This window comes from Malaclemys terrapin, chromosome 8 (genome assembly GCF_027887155.1).
Source record: "Malaclemys terrapin pileata isolate rMalTer1 chromosome 8, rMalTer1.hap1, whole genome shotgun sequence".
In the NCBI taxonomy this organism is placed as follows: domain Eukaryota; kingdom Metazoa; phylum Chordata; order Testudines; family Emydidae; genus Malaclemys; species Malaclemys terrapin.
In genome coordinates, this window is record NC_071512.1 from 100,706,213 (window position 1) to 100,725,897 (window position 19,685).

At 40.3% G+C, this 19,685-nt stretch overlaps 1 protein-coding gene across 1 annotated transcript in view; it reads right to left on the minus strand.

Moving 5' to 3' along the window:
- The window catches only part of RNF11 (ring finger protein 11), a 47,625-nt gene extending 32,974 nt beyond the window's left edge, over nucleotides 1-14,651 (minus strand). Inside the window, exon 1 of the mRNA XM_054036813.1 lies at nucleotides 14,147-14,651. Within this exon, the coding sequence (XP_053892788.1) occupies nucleotides 14,147-14,269 (123 nt within the window). The 5' untranslated portion in view covers nucleotides 14,270-14,651. The remainder of the gene's footprint in view (nucleotides 1-14,146) is intronic.
- Between the last annotated feature and the right edge of the window lie 5,034 nt (nucleotides 14,652-19,685).

The window sequence follows — 19,685 nt, forward strand, 5'->3', positions numbered from 1 at the left end:
GGGTTTTATTTGTAGGTCTCCAATCCAAGTACTGATGAGGCCTGACCATACTTAGCTTATGAGATCTGAAGGGGCCACAGACAAAGGGGTATTTGCTGCCAGCCAATATTCAGTCTCATTAATTATGAATTAACAAAGGATAAAGAAATAAAATATTAGTTAATAAGATGGGTCTAAAAACTATATAAGAAATGTGGTGCTGCTGCACAGTAAACTAGTTATTGTTGTACATACAAAACACTTAAAATGGAAGCAAGATTTTCTTCTTGAAAGGAGTCCCTGGACTTTGTATTTAGAGGCAGGATTCAATCCTGCAACTCACATTAAACAACATAGACTTCAAGAGAGGAAACGGTGGATTCTATTGAAAAATACTAAACTACAGCAAAGAACCACTAAGTATAACACAGTGCCGTTTAACTGAAAGTGAATGCTTTACAATTTTAAAAATATGATATAATAGCAGAAGTTCCAGCAAAAGCAAAACATTTCAGAGAACAAAAAGGTTTACATTCAACATTTCTGCCAAAAACACAGGCAGTCCCCACACACATGAACAAAGGTAATCAAACTCTTAATGGTATTGCAAAAGCTTGCCAAACATATTCAGACTTTGGAAACAATCCATAGAGTTATAACTGGCAGTCTTGTGTGAGCAAAAGAGGAACAGCAGCACCCCACAATGCAAATGAATGATGTTACTGTAATCCTCAATGGCCCATGGGATATCAGTCTGCTGCATAACACGAACAAGCTGTGAAAGCCTCTGCAGTCTCTTCCTAAATCTACAAACAGAAAAAAATACTTAAGAACTGTTAGGTGGTTTAGTAAAGATCCAGGCTGCTCTGGTGATACCTGATGTTTTACATCCTATCATGTTACTCTTTTACAGAAGGATCATGGGTAGGAGAGAAAAAAAAAAAGGGATGGAACTGAGGCCTTGTCCATACTGAACATTTGCTTTTGCCATCGACTTCAGTGGGGTCAGGATTTCACCCCTTATATGGTCAGACACAGCCACTGTTTGTACTGGTGGAGCTTACCCCCTTACCCCTGTTTGAAACTAAGGTTAGCTGCACCAATACAAACTGCAGCTTACCGTGGTGTACCCTTGTCATAAATATAAAGGGAAGGGTAACCACCTTTCTGTATACAGTACTATAAAATCCCTCCTGGCCAGAGGCACAAAATCCTTTTACCTCTAAAGGGTTAAGAAGCTCAGGTAACCTAGCTGGCACCTGACCAAAAAGACCAATAAGGGGACGACATACTTTCATGGAGAGGGAGAAAAGGCTTTGTTTTGTCTGTTCTTTTGCCTGTCTGTTCTGTGTGCTTGCCGGAGACAGATCAAGAAGGCAAGCAATCCAACTCAATTAGAATTAGTAAGTAATAATAAGGAAATGCGTTAGCTTACTTTTATTTTGGCTTGTGATTTTCCTTGTCTAGAGGGAAGTTTATCCCTGGATTTGTAACTTTAAGGTTTTGCCTAGAGGGGAGATCCTCTATATTCTTGAGTCTTTTGTTATTCTATAAAGTAATTACCATCCCAATTTTACAGAGATGATTCTTTCACCTTTTCTTTAATTAAAATTCTTCTTTTAAGAGCCTGATTGATTTTTTTCATTGTTTTAAGATCCAAGGCTTTGGGTCTGCGTTTACCTGTACCAATTGGTGAGGATATATTCTCAAGCCTCCTCAGGAAAGGGAGTGTAGGGGTTTGGAGGATTATTCTCAAGCCTGCCCAGGAAAAGGGATGTAGGGGCTTGGGGGGATATTTGGGGAAGGTAGGCTCCAAGTGGTCCTCCCTAAATGTTTGTTTAATCACTTGGTGGTGGCAGCATTACCTAATCCAAGGTACAAGGAAGGATTTGTGCCTTGGGGAGTTTTTAACCTAACTGGTAGATATAAGCTTAGGGGGTCTTTCATGCGGGTCCCCACGTCTGTGCCCTAGAGTTCAGAGTGGGGAGGGAACCCTGACAACCCTACTCACTATTGGAGTTTGTACTAGTGCAGCTACAATGATTACTAGCCACTGAAGGCTTTAACTGGAGTAAGTCCCTAGTGTAGATAAGGCAGGGACCGTTTAAGGTGACTAGTCTGGGACAATTTCTTAGAAGATGTGGACAATCTCCCTAAGGAAGCTGTAGAAACCCCCATCTCCTGAATAATTCAAAAGTGAACTAGACAAGCTCCTCAAGAATATATCAGAAAGAATGATTCCTGCATTGGCAGGGGGATGAATAGTCTTTCCCCTTTCTTCCTCCAACTCTAGTTTCCAAAATTCTTTGATTTACTATGAAGAGAAACATCAGTCCAACTTAGCAACACTCACAACCTTCTTGGTACCATCTTCTACCACCACTTCTAAGTGACAGGTTTCAGAGTAGCAGCCGTGTTAGTCTGTATCCGCAAAAAGAAGAACAGGAGTACTTGTGGCACCTTAGAGACTAACAAATTTATTAGAGCATAAGCTTTCGTGGACTACAGCCCACTTCTTCGGATGCATATAGAATGGAACGTGTGCTCTCTGTATGTGTGTATATATATCTCCTCAATATATGTTCCATTCTATATGCATCCGAAGAAGTGGGCTGTAGTCCACGAAAGCTTATGCTCTAATAAATTTGTTAGTCTCTAAGGTGCCACAAGTACTCCTGTTCTTCTTTTTACCACTTCTAAGTGAGATGCTCTCTCCTGTCTTTGGCTTTCAGTAAAAATATTGTAGCACCATTTACAGAGCTTTTAGAGGAATTAACAGCGAGACGTGATTTTTACATGAGTTTTCTGTGACCTGCCTCGAGAGGAGGGGAGAGAGAAGATCTTAGCGGTACCAGGTACAGTTGACTCACTGTTACAGTCAATAGCCAAGATTCCTGTAAGTATGAATGCATTGGGTCCATATCACTTTCACTGAAAAGTAATTTTTTCATTAAAGCCATAGTGCCCTATATATAAAAAGAAGATACAGAGCTGGAAAGACAACAGAAGTGGAACTTTTATGACATTAAGACTTCAAGAACTGCAACTGTATTTTCATTGTGGCCAGACAACCCCAAACAAACACACAAACACATAACAGGCAAGGAGGAAAAAGTAAAAACCAAGCAAATAACTAGATTTCTTTCTAATGCACAGCTTATCAACTCACACTAGACTAGATGAACAAGTTTAGCACAATAAAGAGGGACTTAATGAGAGATTGTGTGAAGGGTAAACTGTACTTTCCCATGAAGCTCTAAATCTAGGCTTTTTGTAACATGTAGTCTTGCTTGTTCTGGGAGCTGAAATGAGAGAGCCACCTACTGAATAAAACTAAAGAATTTGGACCACAAGATGGAAACTGAACATGACTCAGAAGGATGAAATGTTAGTTGCCTTGAATTGGAGAATATTTTCTCCCTTCCATGAGTTAGATCTTTTTTGAGCTGAAATTTAAGTATCCCACTCCTTATTAGGATGTTGACTGCAGAGAAATGAGAGAAAGTCATATTATATAAACCAACACAGCTCACTATGATTTCTTTACAAAGTGACCCCTTCTTTACTTATGTAATTTTCAACAGGCTAATTGTTACGTAATAACAGATGTATCTCTGTTTCTTTTGTTTTTGCAAAGCCTTCAAAATGTAAGACAATTTGCTTGAATTAATCCCATAATGAAAGGATCCCATTTTGGATCTAATTTTCAATTTTTATTATAGATTGAATTAAAGATGCTTCGTGCTTCAACCACGTACCGTAGATAAGCATTAGCATTCCCATTTTACATATGGAAAAACTGAGGCGCAGAGAAGTTAAGTGGTTTGCCAGAGGTCACAAATCATACAGAGCCATAGGATGGTGTTTTACCAACTAACTGGAAGAAGGGGATGCGCAGCTACTTACCCTCTTCAATCTAATTCAGACATGACACACAAAAGATGACCACAAACAAGGGTCTGAGAAGGCATGGGCACCAGGTCTGTATAATTTTTGGTGGGGAATTGGGGAAAGGGGTGGAATGTGGTGGGGAGGGGGCGGAGCCCGGGTGGGCTGGGGCCAGGTTGCTCGCTGCTGCCGGCGCCAGGCCCCGCTGCTAATCTCCTAGGCCGCCCTGGACCCAGAGCCATCCAGTCCATTGGATGGATCGGGGCAACCGCCCCAGGCCCTGTGCTTTGGGAGGCCCCGCGCTTCAGGGGGATGCAGGGTATATTTTAGAAAGTCCATTTAATTCTGCATAAACACAAATTTGTAACTTGGATACAGGTATGATAGGTTGGGTTGTGGGGTTTTTTGGTTTTGTTCTGGTATTTGAACAGGGGGATACAGCAATCTAATAATAAAGCAAGTAATTAAAGGAAATCACTAAATACCAAGAGTTTCTATTGGCTTGTGGGTTCATTAGTTAACAAAACCATCCTTTTTCTATTTGCAGCCCCATTCACTATAAACAGTTTCTAATTCCTGTACCCAGCCTCATTCATCATACAACTCTTACTCACTTGCTAAGCACCGTCCTTCCTATGCACTGAATGAGTCAGGGGTCTTGTGGAAAAAATATTGTGATAACTGAAAACCGTATCAGAATGCATGCATACATACACACAAGGTAGCACAGGTAACCTTAACTTTGGTATTTCCTAACTTCTAAATGCTTGACTTCACAACAGCGTTCTTCTAATGTTTTGCCTATGTAATATTTATGCTTGTCAAAATAAGCTTGTTTTGGGCATATTACCATGTTTTAGAAGACCGACTTTTTTCCACCCTGAAATCATAAAATGGTTGAGCAAAGTAAGTTATAAACACAGAGCTATTGCAAACAATAAACAGCTGGGAAGGAAATCCTGGCCCCACTAGATTCAATGGCAAAACTCCCATTGATTTAAATGGAGCCAGGATTTCTCCACTGGTCTTAAAATGTAACAAACACTAAAGGTCAGATTATATTAGCAGCTTGCTTCCTACCTGGTAGTTTTAAGTGGACTGATCTGATATAAATTAGCCGCTGAAATGTCAGAATCTTACTTAACCAATTCTTCCCATAGCTTTCTCCTGTAAGGTGCTTTGGCAAGAACTGTATGTTTATTGTCTCTGTAATCTTTTCTATGATTTTTGCACAGATGCAAAAGGAAAGGCTAGCTTTAGGAAAAAAATTGGATCGGTATGAAATACTTTGCAAAAAGGAGGAATTTGTTCTCTTCTCCCACAGCTTTATAAAAAGTTTTAAAAACAATTTCCCCCTATAAAACTTGGTGGAAGCTAGAAGCTTCTTGTTTTTCCTGTTGACGTTTCAATGCTTCAAACAGAAATGTCTTCTCTGGACACATTCCATGCAATCACACAGGAAGATCATTTAAGCATATCTAAAAATGCATTTAGGATGCATCAAATATAAAAAAAAGATGACCACAAAAATAGTAAAGAGAGTTTTGGTCTCTAGAAACTGATCATACTTCAGATTGGACTGTACACCAAAACTTCCCTTAAAAAGTAGTTAAACTGTCTGCTGGGACATAGCTGAAGACTTTGTTCTTCCTCAATACTGATTCTGTTTTCACATAAGATTCCCACCGACCTCTACATGATCCCATTATTGGGACCTTAGCATGAATTATTGTCTTATTGGTTAGAGGGACCATTGTTCCATTCTTATTTTGCACTGGCAGATGACTTACCTTTCTGAATCTGCAAAACTTTGAAGTTATTCTATTGAATCTTCTCTTCTTAAAGTGTTTGCATTCAGAGGATTATCTCCTCTAATGCTTAATTAAGAGGAAATTTTCTTCCTTTTTATTTAGATTTCCTGTTTAAATTGAACCCCCAATGTATTGCCTACCCTTAAGCTTTGCTTTTAAAATATCTGAGAGAAAAAAGATCTCTCTCATCATTTTACTGCTTATGATTCAGAATGGAGGAGAAATAGTCCCTCCTTCCGCAGAAGAGGGATGGGGCAGGGAAGGGGAATCTGAGGAAACACAACCATTGCATTCTTAGATTTTATTTATTTTTCTCACCAATAAGAGAGGTACGCACCGTAGTTCTGTGGTAAGCTTATTCCCTTTTCACTCAAACTTTTAGAAAAACTAGAGTTAGTATGGTGAGTCCTGGTCAGATAAATGCATAGTTACCTCAGATACCAAATTCAGCTGCAACAGAGCATTTGATAAACTACCCAGAATAGCAAGTTACCTCACATAATCTGCTTCCTTATGCAAGGTAAATTCTTCCTATCTAAACTTCTTGGAGCACAGTTTCATAGAATATCAGAGTTGGAAGGGACCTCAAGAGGTCATCTAGTCCAACCCCCTGCTCAAAGCAGGACCAATCCCCAACTAAATCCCCAAATGGCCCCCTCAAGGATTGAACTCACAACTATGGGTTTAGCAGGCCTCAGTGCCAAAGAAGGTTCTAAGAAGCATTAGCTACATTTTCACTTACTACAACTACAGTCTTCTCCGGTAAAGGTCAAAAAGACATCTACAACCAGTCTGACTATCAAAAGTGTCCATTAACCATCACCTCTGACTTTTATCAAAACAGGAAAGGGAGAAAGAGAAAATGTTTGAGATGGAGATAGATGGATTTTACTTCGTGTAGAGTCTCCATCCAGCTCAGACATTTTTAAAGAATTGTGTTCAAAAGGGGCAAAAGCTCTCCTTCACACAAGACTGTAAGCATATTCTATTTATTTCAGAATAGCTGTTACAGAACATTCTGGCAGGAATGTCTGTGAATCAGTATTTACTGCTAGCAGGCCCATCACCAACAACTCTAGAAACTCTCTCTAGTTTTCACAACAAAAAGGACACAACACACACACAACTCAAATATCAATGGACATACTGTACTTTGGTGGTGGTTCCTCCTAACTCAGGTCTTAATTTAATACTTGTACCAAATGAAATTGGGGTTAAAAAAAAACAAACCACTAATTTTTTTAATCTGGAAGAGAGTCAATAACAAGTTTCAGCCAATAACCAAGTATATTCATTAAAAGTATGTGTTATAAAGAATACTTCCACCACTATTTGATGCCAGAAGATTACCTACCTTATGATCCTATCTGGTGTCCTTTATCTTCTGGATACCTAATATGGCTCTCCCCCATCCCCATCTAGAAAAAGTTAACAAGACAGCAAATAGCCACTCTTTCAAGCTAAAAATCTAACTAGTCTGCACCAGAGTTATGTCTACACTACCACCTCTATCGGTAAAACTTATGTTGCTCCCAGGCGTGAATATTCCACACCACTGACTGACATAAGTTACACCAACAAAAGTGCTAGTGTGCACAGCACTCTGTCGGCAGGAGAGCTTCTCTCACATACAGAGCTTATGCTGCTCACAGGGGTGGGTTTTTTTATGCTGACGGAAGAGCTCTCTCCCATCAGCATAAAGTGTGTTCACCACAGGCGCTACAGCTGTACTGCTGCAGCGCTGTAAATGTAGACAAAACAGACACACTTGCACGGTTTTTTGTTTAGCATTAGCTAGAAAGAAAACTGTACTTAAAAAACCCGCAAACCAATTCTATTTAGCATTGATCAACTGCAACACAATCCTCTTAAAAAACCACTTTGGGAGTCCACGAGATACGACCCTCCAGATGGAAGAAATATCAAGGTAAATTATTTACTAGCCAAATAATCTGGTGTGGATATATTTTTGAAAGAAGCTATTCTCCCAGGAACTCCAAATACAGGTATCTAAAAAAAGATAGTCCAGTGTGCTTCGTGCTCACAAAATGCCAAGTTTTGCACGCCTGAACAATTTATCATACTGACACCATTATAACAAAAACATATAAGAATCATTCTACGGACTTGTAAATATAACTGTCTAAATTGCTTCTGAAAATATTGCACTCTTTCTGTCATGAGCACAATTTTTCAGAACTGGCTTTATAATTTGGTCCTGGGCATAACAAACAGTCATTGCTACAGAATGTTGTCACAGGATATGTTCAATCTGTAAAACAAGCTATACAAGATAGCTCACGTCATCACATTCTGTTGTTCACTTCCTTGCAAGAACATGAATTTGTTCTACCATTTCCCACTCTCGGCAAGTTCTAAGCTTCCTTATCCACTCCGTTCCTTTCTCCTCCCATTGGAGCTGAGCTCCATTTGTCTTAATTACCTAGACACACACCAAGACAGAGCCTTTACATCATCCACATTTTGGCAGAGGAGACTTAGCCTCATTATACCTCAGACTACGAATATGAGGCTTGCTTAACCAATGGTTAAAATTTGGCATAGGAGTCTTACATCTTCAGAAGCTCCCTTAACACAATCTCTTCTCCAGTGCAGAACTACTCCAATGGCATCCACAAGAGCTGAGTGAAATTAACCAGAATTTTGAACAGTTCAGTACCAAAGAGGAAACTGTGCTTGGTGTTCCTTCTGTATGGGTTTTTGGGGAAGGCGAGGAGGGAAAAGGGATGAGAGAAGAGAATGAAGAACAGGCCTGCATATTTAATTTTTTATATAAACATAAAAACTATTAGCTGGTTTGGTTTACCAATAAGATAACGGTGGGTACTTCTTCCTATTAGTTGCTCTTCTGCTCAACTATCCTCTTATGCCCCTGCAGTATGTGTAAGTTACATTAGGTTTACACACCTACTCATTGCCAAATTGGAACAAGTTATACTACTTTATCATTTACACTTGTTTTATTAATATCTTGGGCCTCCATGTAACTCACACCATCATTCTGAGGCTTCAAAGAATTTGGCTCAGATACCTCTGTGGGAGTTGCATTCATACCAGAGATTAATTTGGCTTGCCCTATTTAATAGTGTTAATTACTGCTCCTTTTGGAGACAGTGGAAGAACACCAATACAAAGTAATAGTTGGGTGAGTCACAACATATAAGTTGCACTGCTGAGACACAACAAAAGCTTGTCTGTTTTGTTAAACAATAAATGTATCCAAGGCTGAAAGTTTCAAACAGGAAAGTAGTGGACTATTCCAATAAACAGTCTTTTGATTATTCAGATTAATTTTCCAGGACACTTGCAAACTCCTTAAAATCAAGGGGCCAGAGCCTCAGCCCTGGCACCCTGGTGCTGCTCCTATGGCTCTCCTAATAGGGCAGCTGGGGATTTGACTTACACAGACCCAACCTGCCATCCCCAGCACTGAGGGTGGGAGGATGCATGTTAGAGAAGGAGGGGGCGTGGCCAGAGCACATTGAACGCAGGTGATCCCCAGCTGGTGCAACAGACCGTAAGGGGCTGTTGCAGCAATCAGAATTTAGAGAAGAATGGCGTCTGTCCTAAATTTTGCTGGGAAACCGTTCAACCCTCCAGCTGCTCCAAGATTATAGGAGCATAAAATTAGCTTTAAACCACATTTGTGCCCTCTCCCTACCTTTATCTTGTGCTGAAGATCTAATCTAAGGGACATCAGGTTAAAAAAAAAATTAAAAAAAAGCCAAAACAATAAACTAAACTCTGGATCCCATAATGTATGATTCTGTAGGCCAGTATATAGTATTACAGGAATCTGTGGATAGATCTGGAACTACATTATTCAACGTGAAAGTGTTTTGTAAATAATTCTTCCATACCAACATTTCAAATACGCTTTCTAGAGATCACTATGAATACCAAGAACTTGTATGAGTTTTTCATGCATTTCAGGTACTGTATTAAGTATAATATATACTGAGACAAACGTTCTGTGCTTTAATATTGAACTTTATGAAAATCCTTTTTTAGAAGTTAGATATACCTCTTTTCTCTACAAGTGTATTTTTTCCCATATCTTTTGTCCTCAAGTTTCTCATTCAGACTGTGATACTACTGTATGGGTCTCCAAAAATTAATAAAATGATAAATTGTTGTGTGCAATTATTCAGGAACAGGATGGTGATGGAGTGATGATGTGTGTGGCGGGGAGGGGGAGGTTTGTTATAGTTGGGGGTTTTTTGTTTTTTGAAGCCTTTTATGTTTTATGAGCTGTTTTATGTATATAAGCTGTTTTATGAGCCTTCTGTTTCACAAAATAATCTTTGGATTAGAACTGCTAAAAGTGACAAGTGGGAAGCGGGAAAAGCAGTGAACTTGTCTGAAATATAGCAGAAGTGTTGTACTAACAAATGATGAGATGACCTATGCAGAAAAGGAAAGCAGATTTTTTTAAAAAAACCTCAATTCTGAGAACTTAAAAAAAAAAAAAAAAAAAAACCTACTTTTTTCTCTTAAATACAGACAGCTCTTTTTTACTTCAAATGGAGTTACATGTGTTCAGTGCCTTAGAAAAATTAGGACCTAAATTGGTCACCCTAAAATGGAGGCATCTAAAATTAGTGGATACTTCAAAATGCTGGCTTTTGGTATGCGACAACTCTTTTCATAGGCTATATATTTTTATCAGTAACTGCTTCCTTTTTACCCTTCTTTCAGTCTTTGTGCCTTCTTCCATGCTGCTCCTTAAACCTGAACTGCTCTCCATCTTGGGCTACCCTTCCTGGTCATTCAAGTCCCTCCTAAAAATAACCATAATTCTTCTGTGAAACCTTTCAGCTGAAACTCAAATGCACATCAAATAGTATATAGAGATAAGTGCATGAACACCAAGTGAAGCTTCTGATCCCTGTTATCCTGTGTGTCTGTATTTCAGTCTTGTCTTATAATTCCTGGAGCTAAAAACTGCATCTTCTAAGTCCTACACATCACTGCATTCAGTAATAATCTGTCATCCCCAGTTAAAGGAATATTGGGAGGGTATTCTGCATGAACAGTTTAAAAAAAAAAAAAAAGGTTATGGAAGACTTGCCCCAACTAGAGTCTTATATGTCTGCCTATCCCCATAGTATCTGAAAACACTAAATATTTTAAATGTCAAACGATTAAAGGTGGTGTTGTAGCTGTGTTGGTCCCAGGATATCAGACACAAGGTGGGTGAGGTAATATATTTTATTGGAGCAACTTCTGTTAGTGAAGAAGACAAGCTTTCAAGCTACACAAAGCTCAAGAAAGCTTGTCTCCTTCACCAACAGCAGTTGGTCCAATGAAGGATATTACATCACCCCCTTCTCTCTCTAAACGGTTAAGGGGTCAATTATGAGACACATAAGCCAGTGTCTACCTACAGAAATACAGATAATGAGGAGGGAAACAAGTTGATTGAACTCTGGCAGAAGAGAAATCTAGGTTTTGTTCTTGGGGGATTGTGTGTGTGTGTGTGTGTGTGTGTGTGTGTGTGTGTGTGTGTAAAGTGAGCCCTAGAAGAGAAGGACTATCTTCTAAATAGTAGCTGTTTTTAGGCATATGTCTGCCTATTTGTAGGCTTAAAGTCCAGTAACAATGTTTATCATAATAAACACCTAGCACTGTCCAGAGTAGATGTCATTAGTTTCCAAAAACAGGAGTTTTCAAAATGGTTAGGCACTCCCCCATCAATCTTACACATTTCCATACACAATTTGAAACTGTTTAAATAATTTTATAGTTTGATAATTACTATTTTCACAATAAGGATGAAACTAACAATATGGAATTCTTTATGTTCTACTGTATCAAGCAGCTACTTTGGTTTAACTATCTAGCACAGAAGTCAATTATGGTTTCCTCCATTTTAATTTATTCATATGTGACGTATTGTATCTAGTGTTAAATTTATATCTTAAGTCATTGAGGCTGAATTACAGTTGTGAGACTTGTAACTTTGAAATTTTAAACACACAAATCAAGAAACTGAACCATGATATTACATTAAAGTAGCTTTTCTGGCACTGATTTACTTAGGAAATATAAAGTATTTTATAAAATGTCATTGCAACAAATGAAGTTAAAAATAGCAGAGCATCAGATATACTCTGTGCATACATCTGGAGCTCCATAACTTTATTAAAGTAAGTGAACTTTGAAATAAATCTGCTGCGGTATCTCAATAGTAGCAGAGCTTTAGAATAATTGACAAAAAGAACAGACAGTAAACTAAATCCGCCTACCCCCTTCCACTTCCCAAATGCACATTCATTTAACAAAACAAAAAAAATCCTCCCAGAAAACTGAGAAAGGGTCTCAGTTCTTACACACATGCTTATCTGCTACTGAAATCAACAGGAATGCAGAACTTGCACAAGAGGCTCTTGCCCATTATGAAGACGTCTTTATGATAATGCTGTCAGTCTGTTTAAAAAAAAAAACACAAAAGAAAGCCTCTGGCATTTGCAATGTATAGCATAGACTGCCAAACTTTGTTTATATTATGTCTTGGTTTAAAAAATATTATTGCATTCTTAATTAGAAAAGATAATGTAGGCTTATAACTTTCAGTTCACTGGAGTTAAGTAGCTCTAATTGAGACTTTAGGAAAAGTTCCTCATATGAGGAAGTTCATTCTAAAATGGTTAGACACTTTTCTGCACATCCAGAAGGTAACCAACTATACTCAATATTCTGTAATACCACTGCTGTTTCACTGCATCATCAGTGAGAGCTACACACGCCTTCTCTTGAACAGTTCAACAAAAATTCCTCTCATAGATATCATTCTTTTACATATAGAGCATTTGCAGATGACAGATCTACCCAGTTAAATGCTTCCTGCAATTTTATTAATTATATGCCAATTCTGAATGACTCCTAACTGAAGAGCTATCAAGTCTCCCTTCAAGGTTACTGTCTCAATCACTTGGGTAAACTTCTTAGGAAGATATCCTATTATTTCAGGTTTGAAAATTCAAAAGATTTTTTTTCTTTGATCATCCCCTAAGAAAAGTGAAGATAATAGTTATAACTTTTTCCTTCGATTATTTTTTCACTTTTACTATTGTCTTACATAACCAACTCCTTTCCGATAGCTTGATAGATAGGGTAGTGGTAATCACACAGAGTGGGCAAGTGCAACCACAAGTTCAGTGTGTGCCTGTCTCTGTCTATCTCTCTGGTCACCACTTGAATGGAGGTCAAGGTTACAGACTTACTATTCATGACCACGTTGTTTTGATATCAACATTAGTTTTCATGCAGAAGAAAAACGCTATGTATTTTCTATCTTTTTAATCTTACAAATATTCATGAATTTGCAGCTTCTTGAAAGGATGTGAGAAGCAATGGAAAAAACACACTTCCTATGTCTGATATTCCTTGAGGGAAATAAGATCTATTGCCTTAAAAAAAAAAAAAAAAAAGTTATCCATTAAGGATCAATTACTGGTAAAAATCAAGAAAGCTCAGGCTAGAGTAAATAAACCCAGACAAAGACTGTTTTTTGTTTGTGTGGTCTCTGGTTTAAGAGGGCAATGAGAAAAGAGCAACGCCAGACAGTGATGTCACCGCATGAAGATAACAAAGGAAGCTGCCCAGGCTGAGAAACTAGGGGTTCCTCTCATTTAGCCAAAAATTAGAAGACTAACACCTAAAATAATTAATCCAGATCTGTCTAAAAATTAAAGACAGGGTTACAAAACAAATTTCTTTTCTAGTTTGGGTTTGGTGTGTGTATTGCTTTGTTCTTGTATGCATAGTTTCTACCGCACACTTATACTTACGCTTTATAAATCAATTAAAATCTTCGTCAACAACACATTGAGCAACGGTCTATCTTAAGAGAAAACCTCTGATCTCCTTTCCAATTTGTTGGAAGGCAAAAATAGATGAGACTGAAAGAAACAAAGAAGTCTCACCCAAGGGTGTACATAAAATGAGTTAGCCAGTTGCCAAACTTAAGACCTGGCACACATTAGTTTTACCAACCAAAGCTTTTACAGGAAAAAAAGCACTTTCACTGTTTGTTTTGTAATCACAGTAGCGCTGGGGAGAGGAAGGAAGAGCCCCCCCCCCCCCCCCCCCCAAAAAAACCTGTTACTTAAAAGTGAAAGGCTCATTGGAACGGTTTACAAAAAAGCCCACATGGAAAGCTACATCCACCCAAATTCCATGAATTAAAATAGGAAAGAGCGGTTAGTGTCTTTCTCTCTCCTTCCTATTGTTTTTCTTCTCTCCCCTCCCTCCTCTTTCTCCTTCTCTCTCCCAATCTCTAGTTCCTCTCTCCTTCTCTGCCTTGCTCCAGTTCTCCTTCCCTTTCCTGTGTCCCACCTCCCCCTTTCTCTGTGTACGGCTGTGTTTATCCCTCGCTGGGCACGTCTGGCTCCTTTACCTCCCTCTCCCCTTCTGTGTCTGCCTCACTCCCCTCTCTCCAGTACCTGATATGGCGGCGGCGGCTCCTGATCCGGTTCGGTCCCATCCCCGTAGCTGGCTCTGTCCGACTGGGACTCGTGCAGCAGGGAGATGTCATCCGAGGTGGGGGACTTCAGGCAGTTCCCCATCGTTCCCGGCGGGGAGAGGGCTTCTCCTCCTCAGTGTCCGCTCCCGCCTTAGTCTCCTCGCCGCGCCAGGCCGCCCGCAGCAGCAGCAGCCCGGCTGGGGACGCTCATGCCAGTCTCTCCCCGTAAGAGGCTTAGCGCCAACCCGGCTGCACCGGGGACCCGCTGTCTCTCCCTCGCCCCGCACACTCTGGCTCCTGGTGCTGCCTCCTCCCCCTCCCGGGGCCGGGAGGCCTGTGCGGAGCAGCGGGCGGGAGGAGGAGGCCTCACTTCCCCACCCCCATAAGGGCGGCTGACAAGGGGGGCAGGGCTGTGTTTGGACAGCTGGGTTCAGGTGCAGCCCGCGCCCGTCCCCCAGCCGCAGCCAAGAGCTGTTGTGCTTCCTGGTCACCAGCGTTGTGCGCACTGGGCTTTGTCACACGGGCCTCGGAACTCCTCCTCTCGCTCCTCCCCTCTGCTGACAGGTTTCCCAGGGCCAGGCCTGGCTGCTCTCTCGCGGGCTCCTGCTGCCCTTTGTCGCTCCCTGAGGAGCGAATCGAAGAGGATGCTTTCTGTGATGCGTTACGATCACATTTGCAGAGCAGATTCAACTTGCTCCCCAAAATGGGGGGTGCGATTTTGCCCCACTGTTTTGGTTTTCTTTTTTTTGTTTGGTTGGGGTTTTTTTGGCCTGATTTTAATGTAGTGTGTGCCTGTTTGGGGTGGGTTATATATGACTAGGAGGAGAGCCCTGATCATGGATCAGAACCCCTTTGTGCTAGGTGCAGTACAAATACAGAACTGGAAGACAGTCACTGCCAGAGCAAAAGCTCAGGTTTGTGCACATAGTCAGAATATGGCACCCAAAGATGGTGATGAGGTGCTCCCATTGCACTCAGAAAATAGAGTAGTTTATGCACACATTGAGCACCTGAACACCCACAAGTCGTTTTTAAAATTTGCAGGTTGATACTAAAGCTGGACTGCCAAGGATTTTTTTTTTAAATTGAACTTGTGCCTCTTTCCTTATAATTTATATCGTGGTAGTGCCTAGAGGCCAACCACTTGGGATCCCATAGTACTTGGGGTTCCTTCACCAAGGAATTTACCATCTAACTCTAATCATATATAAAAAGGACCTGAACAGTTGGGGTTTTATATGTTTTCTTTTCATCCTGTTTACCTTTGAAATATTAGGAATGAAAAATCTGGTCTTCACTGGTTTGGGAGGAAGATGTGCTGGAGATTTCAGAACATGTTTATTGTGAGATCTAACTCCTTCATTAAAGGGGCAAGAGTGTTTTTTTTTTTTTTTAAAAAGACATCCTTTACTCAAAATACTAGTTAGTTATTTAAATAGGTGTTTCAAATGCAAACAAAAAATAGAGTTTTAAGCAGTCTGAGGGCTTGTCTACACTTAAAATACTACAGCAGCACAGCTGCGCCGCTGTAGCACTTCAAGTGTAGACACTACTTATGGTCACAGGAGGGGTTTTCCCATCAGTGAGAGGCAGTAGCTAGAGTGACAGAAGAATTTTTCGATATAGCGCTGCCTAAACAGACTTTGTGAGGATTTTTCACACCCTTGACTGACGTAGTTACATCAATGCAATTTTCTAGTGCAGAAGAGACCTGAGTAAAAATCACTTGACTCTTGTGATGCCACCAGTGCACAAGTTAACACAGGTTTTGGATTAAGTTCAGGCCCTCTTGAAGTCAGTGGCAAAAGTCTCATTGACTTTGAGGTCAGGATTTCACACCTTGTCTCTGGCCTTTTTTCTCTAAAATTCCCACTGTTGCTACCAACAATGTGGCTCCACAGGTAATAGCAAAGTGGGAATGTTAATGTAAACAACAGTTTAACCACTGTTTTATCCTTGGTGCTAGTTTTGAGCAGGGTTAGATGACATAATATTTAAAATATTCAATCTACACTAATCCCCACTATTGCTAGCACCAGTGATAGTAGCACCGGGAAATTCGAAGGAAAAAAGACCCACCTAATATAAAAAAGACCTAATATAGAGACCCACAGAGATTTTTGAGGGCTGACAAGACCTACATTTCAAATGTAAAAGAACTAGCAGGACACACACATGCACCCCCCCCCCTTTTATTTTATTTTTTAATCAACTTTTTGAGCTTCCTTTTTACACCATAACCAAACAAAAAGGCTTGAGTCTGGCCAGTCCTGTAGCTTACTACTATATTTTCTCTTATGAAATAAAAGATAAAATGTTTAACTAGGATTCTTGAGAGTAGATACAAAATTATTCCTATTTTAATTCAGATTTATAATATGACTATGAATAAATGCAAATATCAAAAGACCTATTGACTATAATAAAGTACAGTGTGATTTACACCTGTTAAAACTTCATCCAAACACCTCTGCCAATCTACTTCAATCCTGATTTGCAACATGCCTGCTATCTCAATTCTGGGCCTCCATCAACTTGTTACATGACCTGACAAATCAGTGAACCTTGATCCTGCAAACAGGAGTGGAACCTCCTGTTCATTCCACTGGAGAAAACCAGCTCCATGCAGAATGATTTAGAGTAGGGTTACCATATTTGGAGTGTCCAAAAAGAGGACACTCCACGAGGCCCCGCCCCCGCCCCAACTCCGCCCCCTCCCCTGCTTCCCGCGAACATTTGATTCGCGGGAAGCCTGAAGCAGGTAAGGGCGGGGGGGGTGGGGGAAGGAGGCACGGCCCAGGCTGGCCCCCCCAGCGTCTCCAGCCTGGGTCGGCTCGGGCCTTGGGGTGCCGGCCCCGGCCCGGCACAGCCAGCCCAGCTCCGGCCCCTGGCTCGGCACTGCGAGCCCGGCCCCGGCCCCCGGCTCAGCACCGTCGGCCCCTGGCCCAACACCGCCGGCCCCGCATGTTCCGATTTTCCCGGACATGTCCGGCTTTTTGGGATTTTCCCCCAGACGGGGATTTGAAGCCCAAAAAGCCGGACATGTCCGGGAAAATCCGGACGTATGGTAACCCTAATTTAGAGGAAACTCTATGAATGGAACATCATGGAGTTTTTCTTTTCCTCCTCATTCCTGTGAAGTATGATCATCTGAGCCTTATAATTGTCTTTTATTTTTCTATTAAATGACATGCTCATGTGGGGTGCTGTGGAAATAATCACAAATGAGACTGTTCTCTTAATGTACTGTAGAACAGTGTATGTGATCATGAGAATGGTTTATAACCAAATAAATCAATCTATATGGTACTATAGCAGTATGTTAAGCAACTGCCCAAGAAAAAACAGCATCAGTAGGAGGTATCCTAATCAGCTCAGTAAAGCAAACAGCAGACTAACTTCTTTGCTTTGTTTCCTTTGCTCATATTCATGTGACATCTTGGCAAGCAGATGCCTTCCAGTATTGCCATAGATGTATTACCTTCCATAACAGGTGTCATCCCCAAAGCTTTTGCTTGACATTTTTAAGTCATGTTGCCCCAACATGCAATACCCATTCCCATGTACTAAGATACACATATAGACAATGTGCTACAAAATAGAAAAAAGATGTGTTTTGGCAAAAAGAAAATCACCATAGTACATATCCACAGCACACACAATAACTTCTGAAAACAAATATTCCTCTCAGACATCTTCATATAGCAGTCATTTTGCAAATCCTTTCGTTCATTTCTTAACACACTTTCAGATTCCTCTGCAGTGTGTAAGTGCGGGTTACTTGCCAGAATTATCTGGGTATATCTCATTTAATCATACCCCTGCCATTGCAGGGGCCTTGAGCACTTTTGTATCTTGGTCCCTCCTGTTCTCTGCCTGTGGCACTTAATAGCCTAGTCTTCTGTGGGTTTTATTTACTTTGATCCCATTTCCGTTATTGGGTTTAGTTTGCAGGTGGTGGGTAGTGTTGGTGGCCTGTGATATACAAAAGGTCAGACTAGATGATCTAGTGGTCCCTTCTGGACTTAAACTCTATGACTCTGACATTTTGCCAATATCAATGTACATCGAGTGATTTACAAACGTTGTATTGGGTTGCTTTAACTTTTCCTTATTATTCTCAGAAACTATCATTGAATAAAGATGGTAATATGTGGATGTGATGACAGGGCACAAATGCATCCCCCTAAAATCTGAAGACATCCTTTCTAAGGGCTATGCTGTCACAGCTTTTTCTGACAGAAAAATCTCAAAGGGAATAATGCAAAGATGATGGCAGAACTGATGTGGAATATGTTTTAGAAGCATACACGCTGCACAATATCATTTACATTGCTTATCTTCCTCACACAGGCACACATCTGAGGGCAGAATATGGCCCAGTATATTTCCATAATCTTTTGATTTATTTAGGATTATGCAAAATTTAAAGCTGTATGGCTAGTGTTTAATACCAAGTTTGTAATTTGATGTTGATGAAATCTGGCATATGAAAATAAAGGAAAAGTAAATTGACTACTATTTTAGACTAAATCTTTTGTGTTTGTGTAATACTGATATATTCTCTTGTAGAACTATTTTCTTCCACTGTGGTTCTTATGTAAATAGTATGCATTTCATATGGCTATTATGGTGAGCAATTTTTTTACAAAATAAATTACAGCTGTGCAAAATTCTCAATTTGCACTTTGTGATTTTTATATGGTGAAAATGCAAATATTTATAAATTTGTTCAAATGTGATTTTGCAATTTACACAAGCAAAGTCTTTTAAGAAATGCTAAACATATAAACTGGGGAAAAGATGTGGTTTAGATAAGGGATTTTTTTGTACTTTCATTGAACTAGGGCACACCACTTTTTCTACCAGGAGTGAAGAAGTAGTACATGAATAAAACAAGCTTTCTGTCAGAATAAAAAAATATGTTGAGAAAACACCAACATTGACTTCTGCATTCAGTGAAAGCTTGACTTTTTTCTGGTTTTGACAAGTGGCATAAAAATCTTTGCACAGCTCTAATGGTAATTCATGGAAAAACATAAAGAACAATTACTTACCCTTCAGTAACTGTGGTTCTTTGAGATTTAGCAGTCAGTACAAATCCCAGTGTAGGTGTGCCTCTGCCACATGCACACAAGATCCCAGTCTTTTGAATACGTGTCTGTTGGGACTGCACATGCACCCTGTGCCTCCTTATGCTCCTCTACAAAGGCCTGGAGGGTGGGGCAGACATGACCCTCAGTGCCCTTGCAATTTAAAGCCTCTGGTTGCTGAGGACTCTGAAAACCGGGGACGGTGGTTGGGTCATGGATTCCACACTCACTACAGCATGTCAAAGAACCACAGTTACTGTAGGGTATGTAAGGAGGATTACCTTGTGCAGTAACTGGAGTTCTTCAAGTTGTGTATGCCTATGGATGCTCCACTTCAGATATGCATGTACCTCTGATCAGACATTTTTGGTAGTAGTGCCCATTCAGTCCATGCATCTCCCCTACAGATCCTCATGCCCCACACCG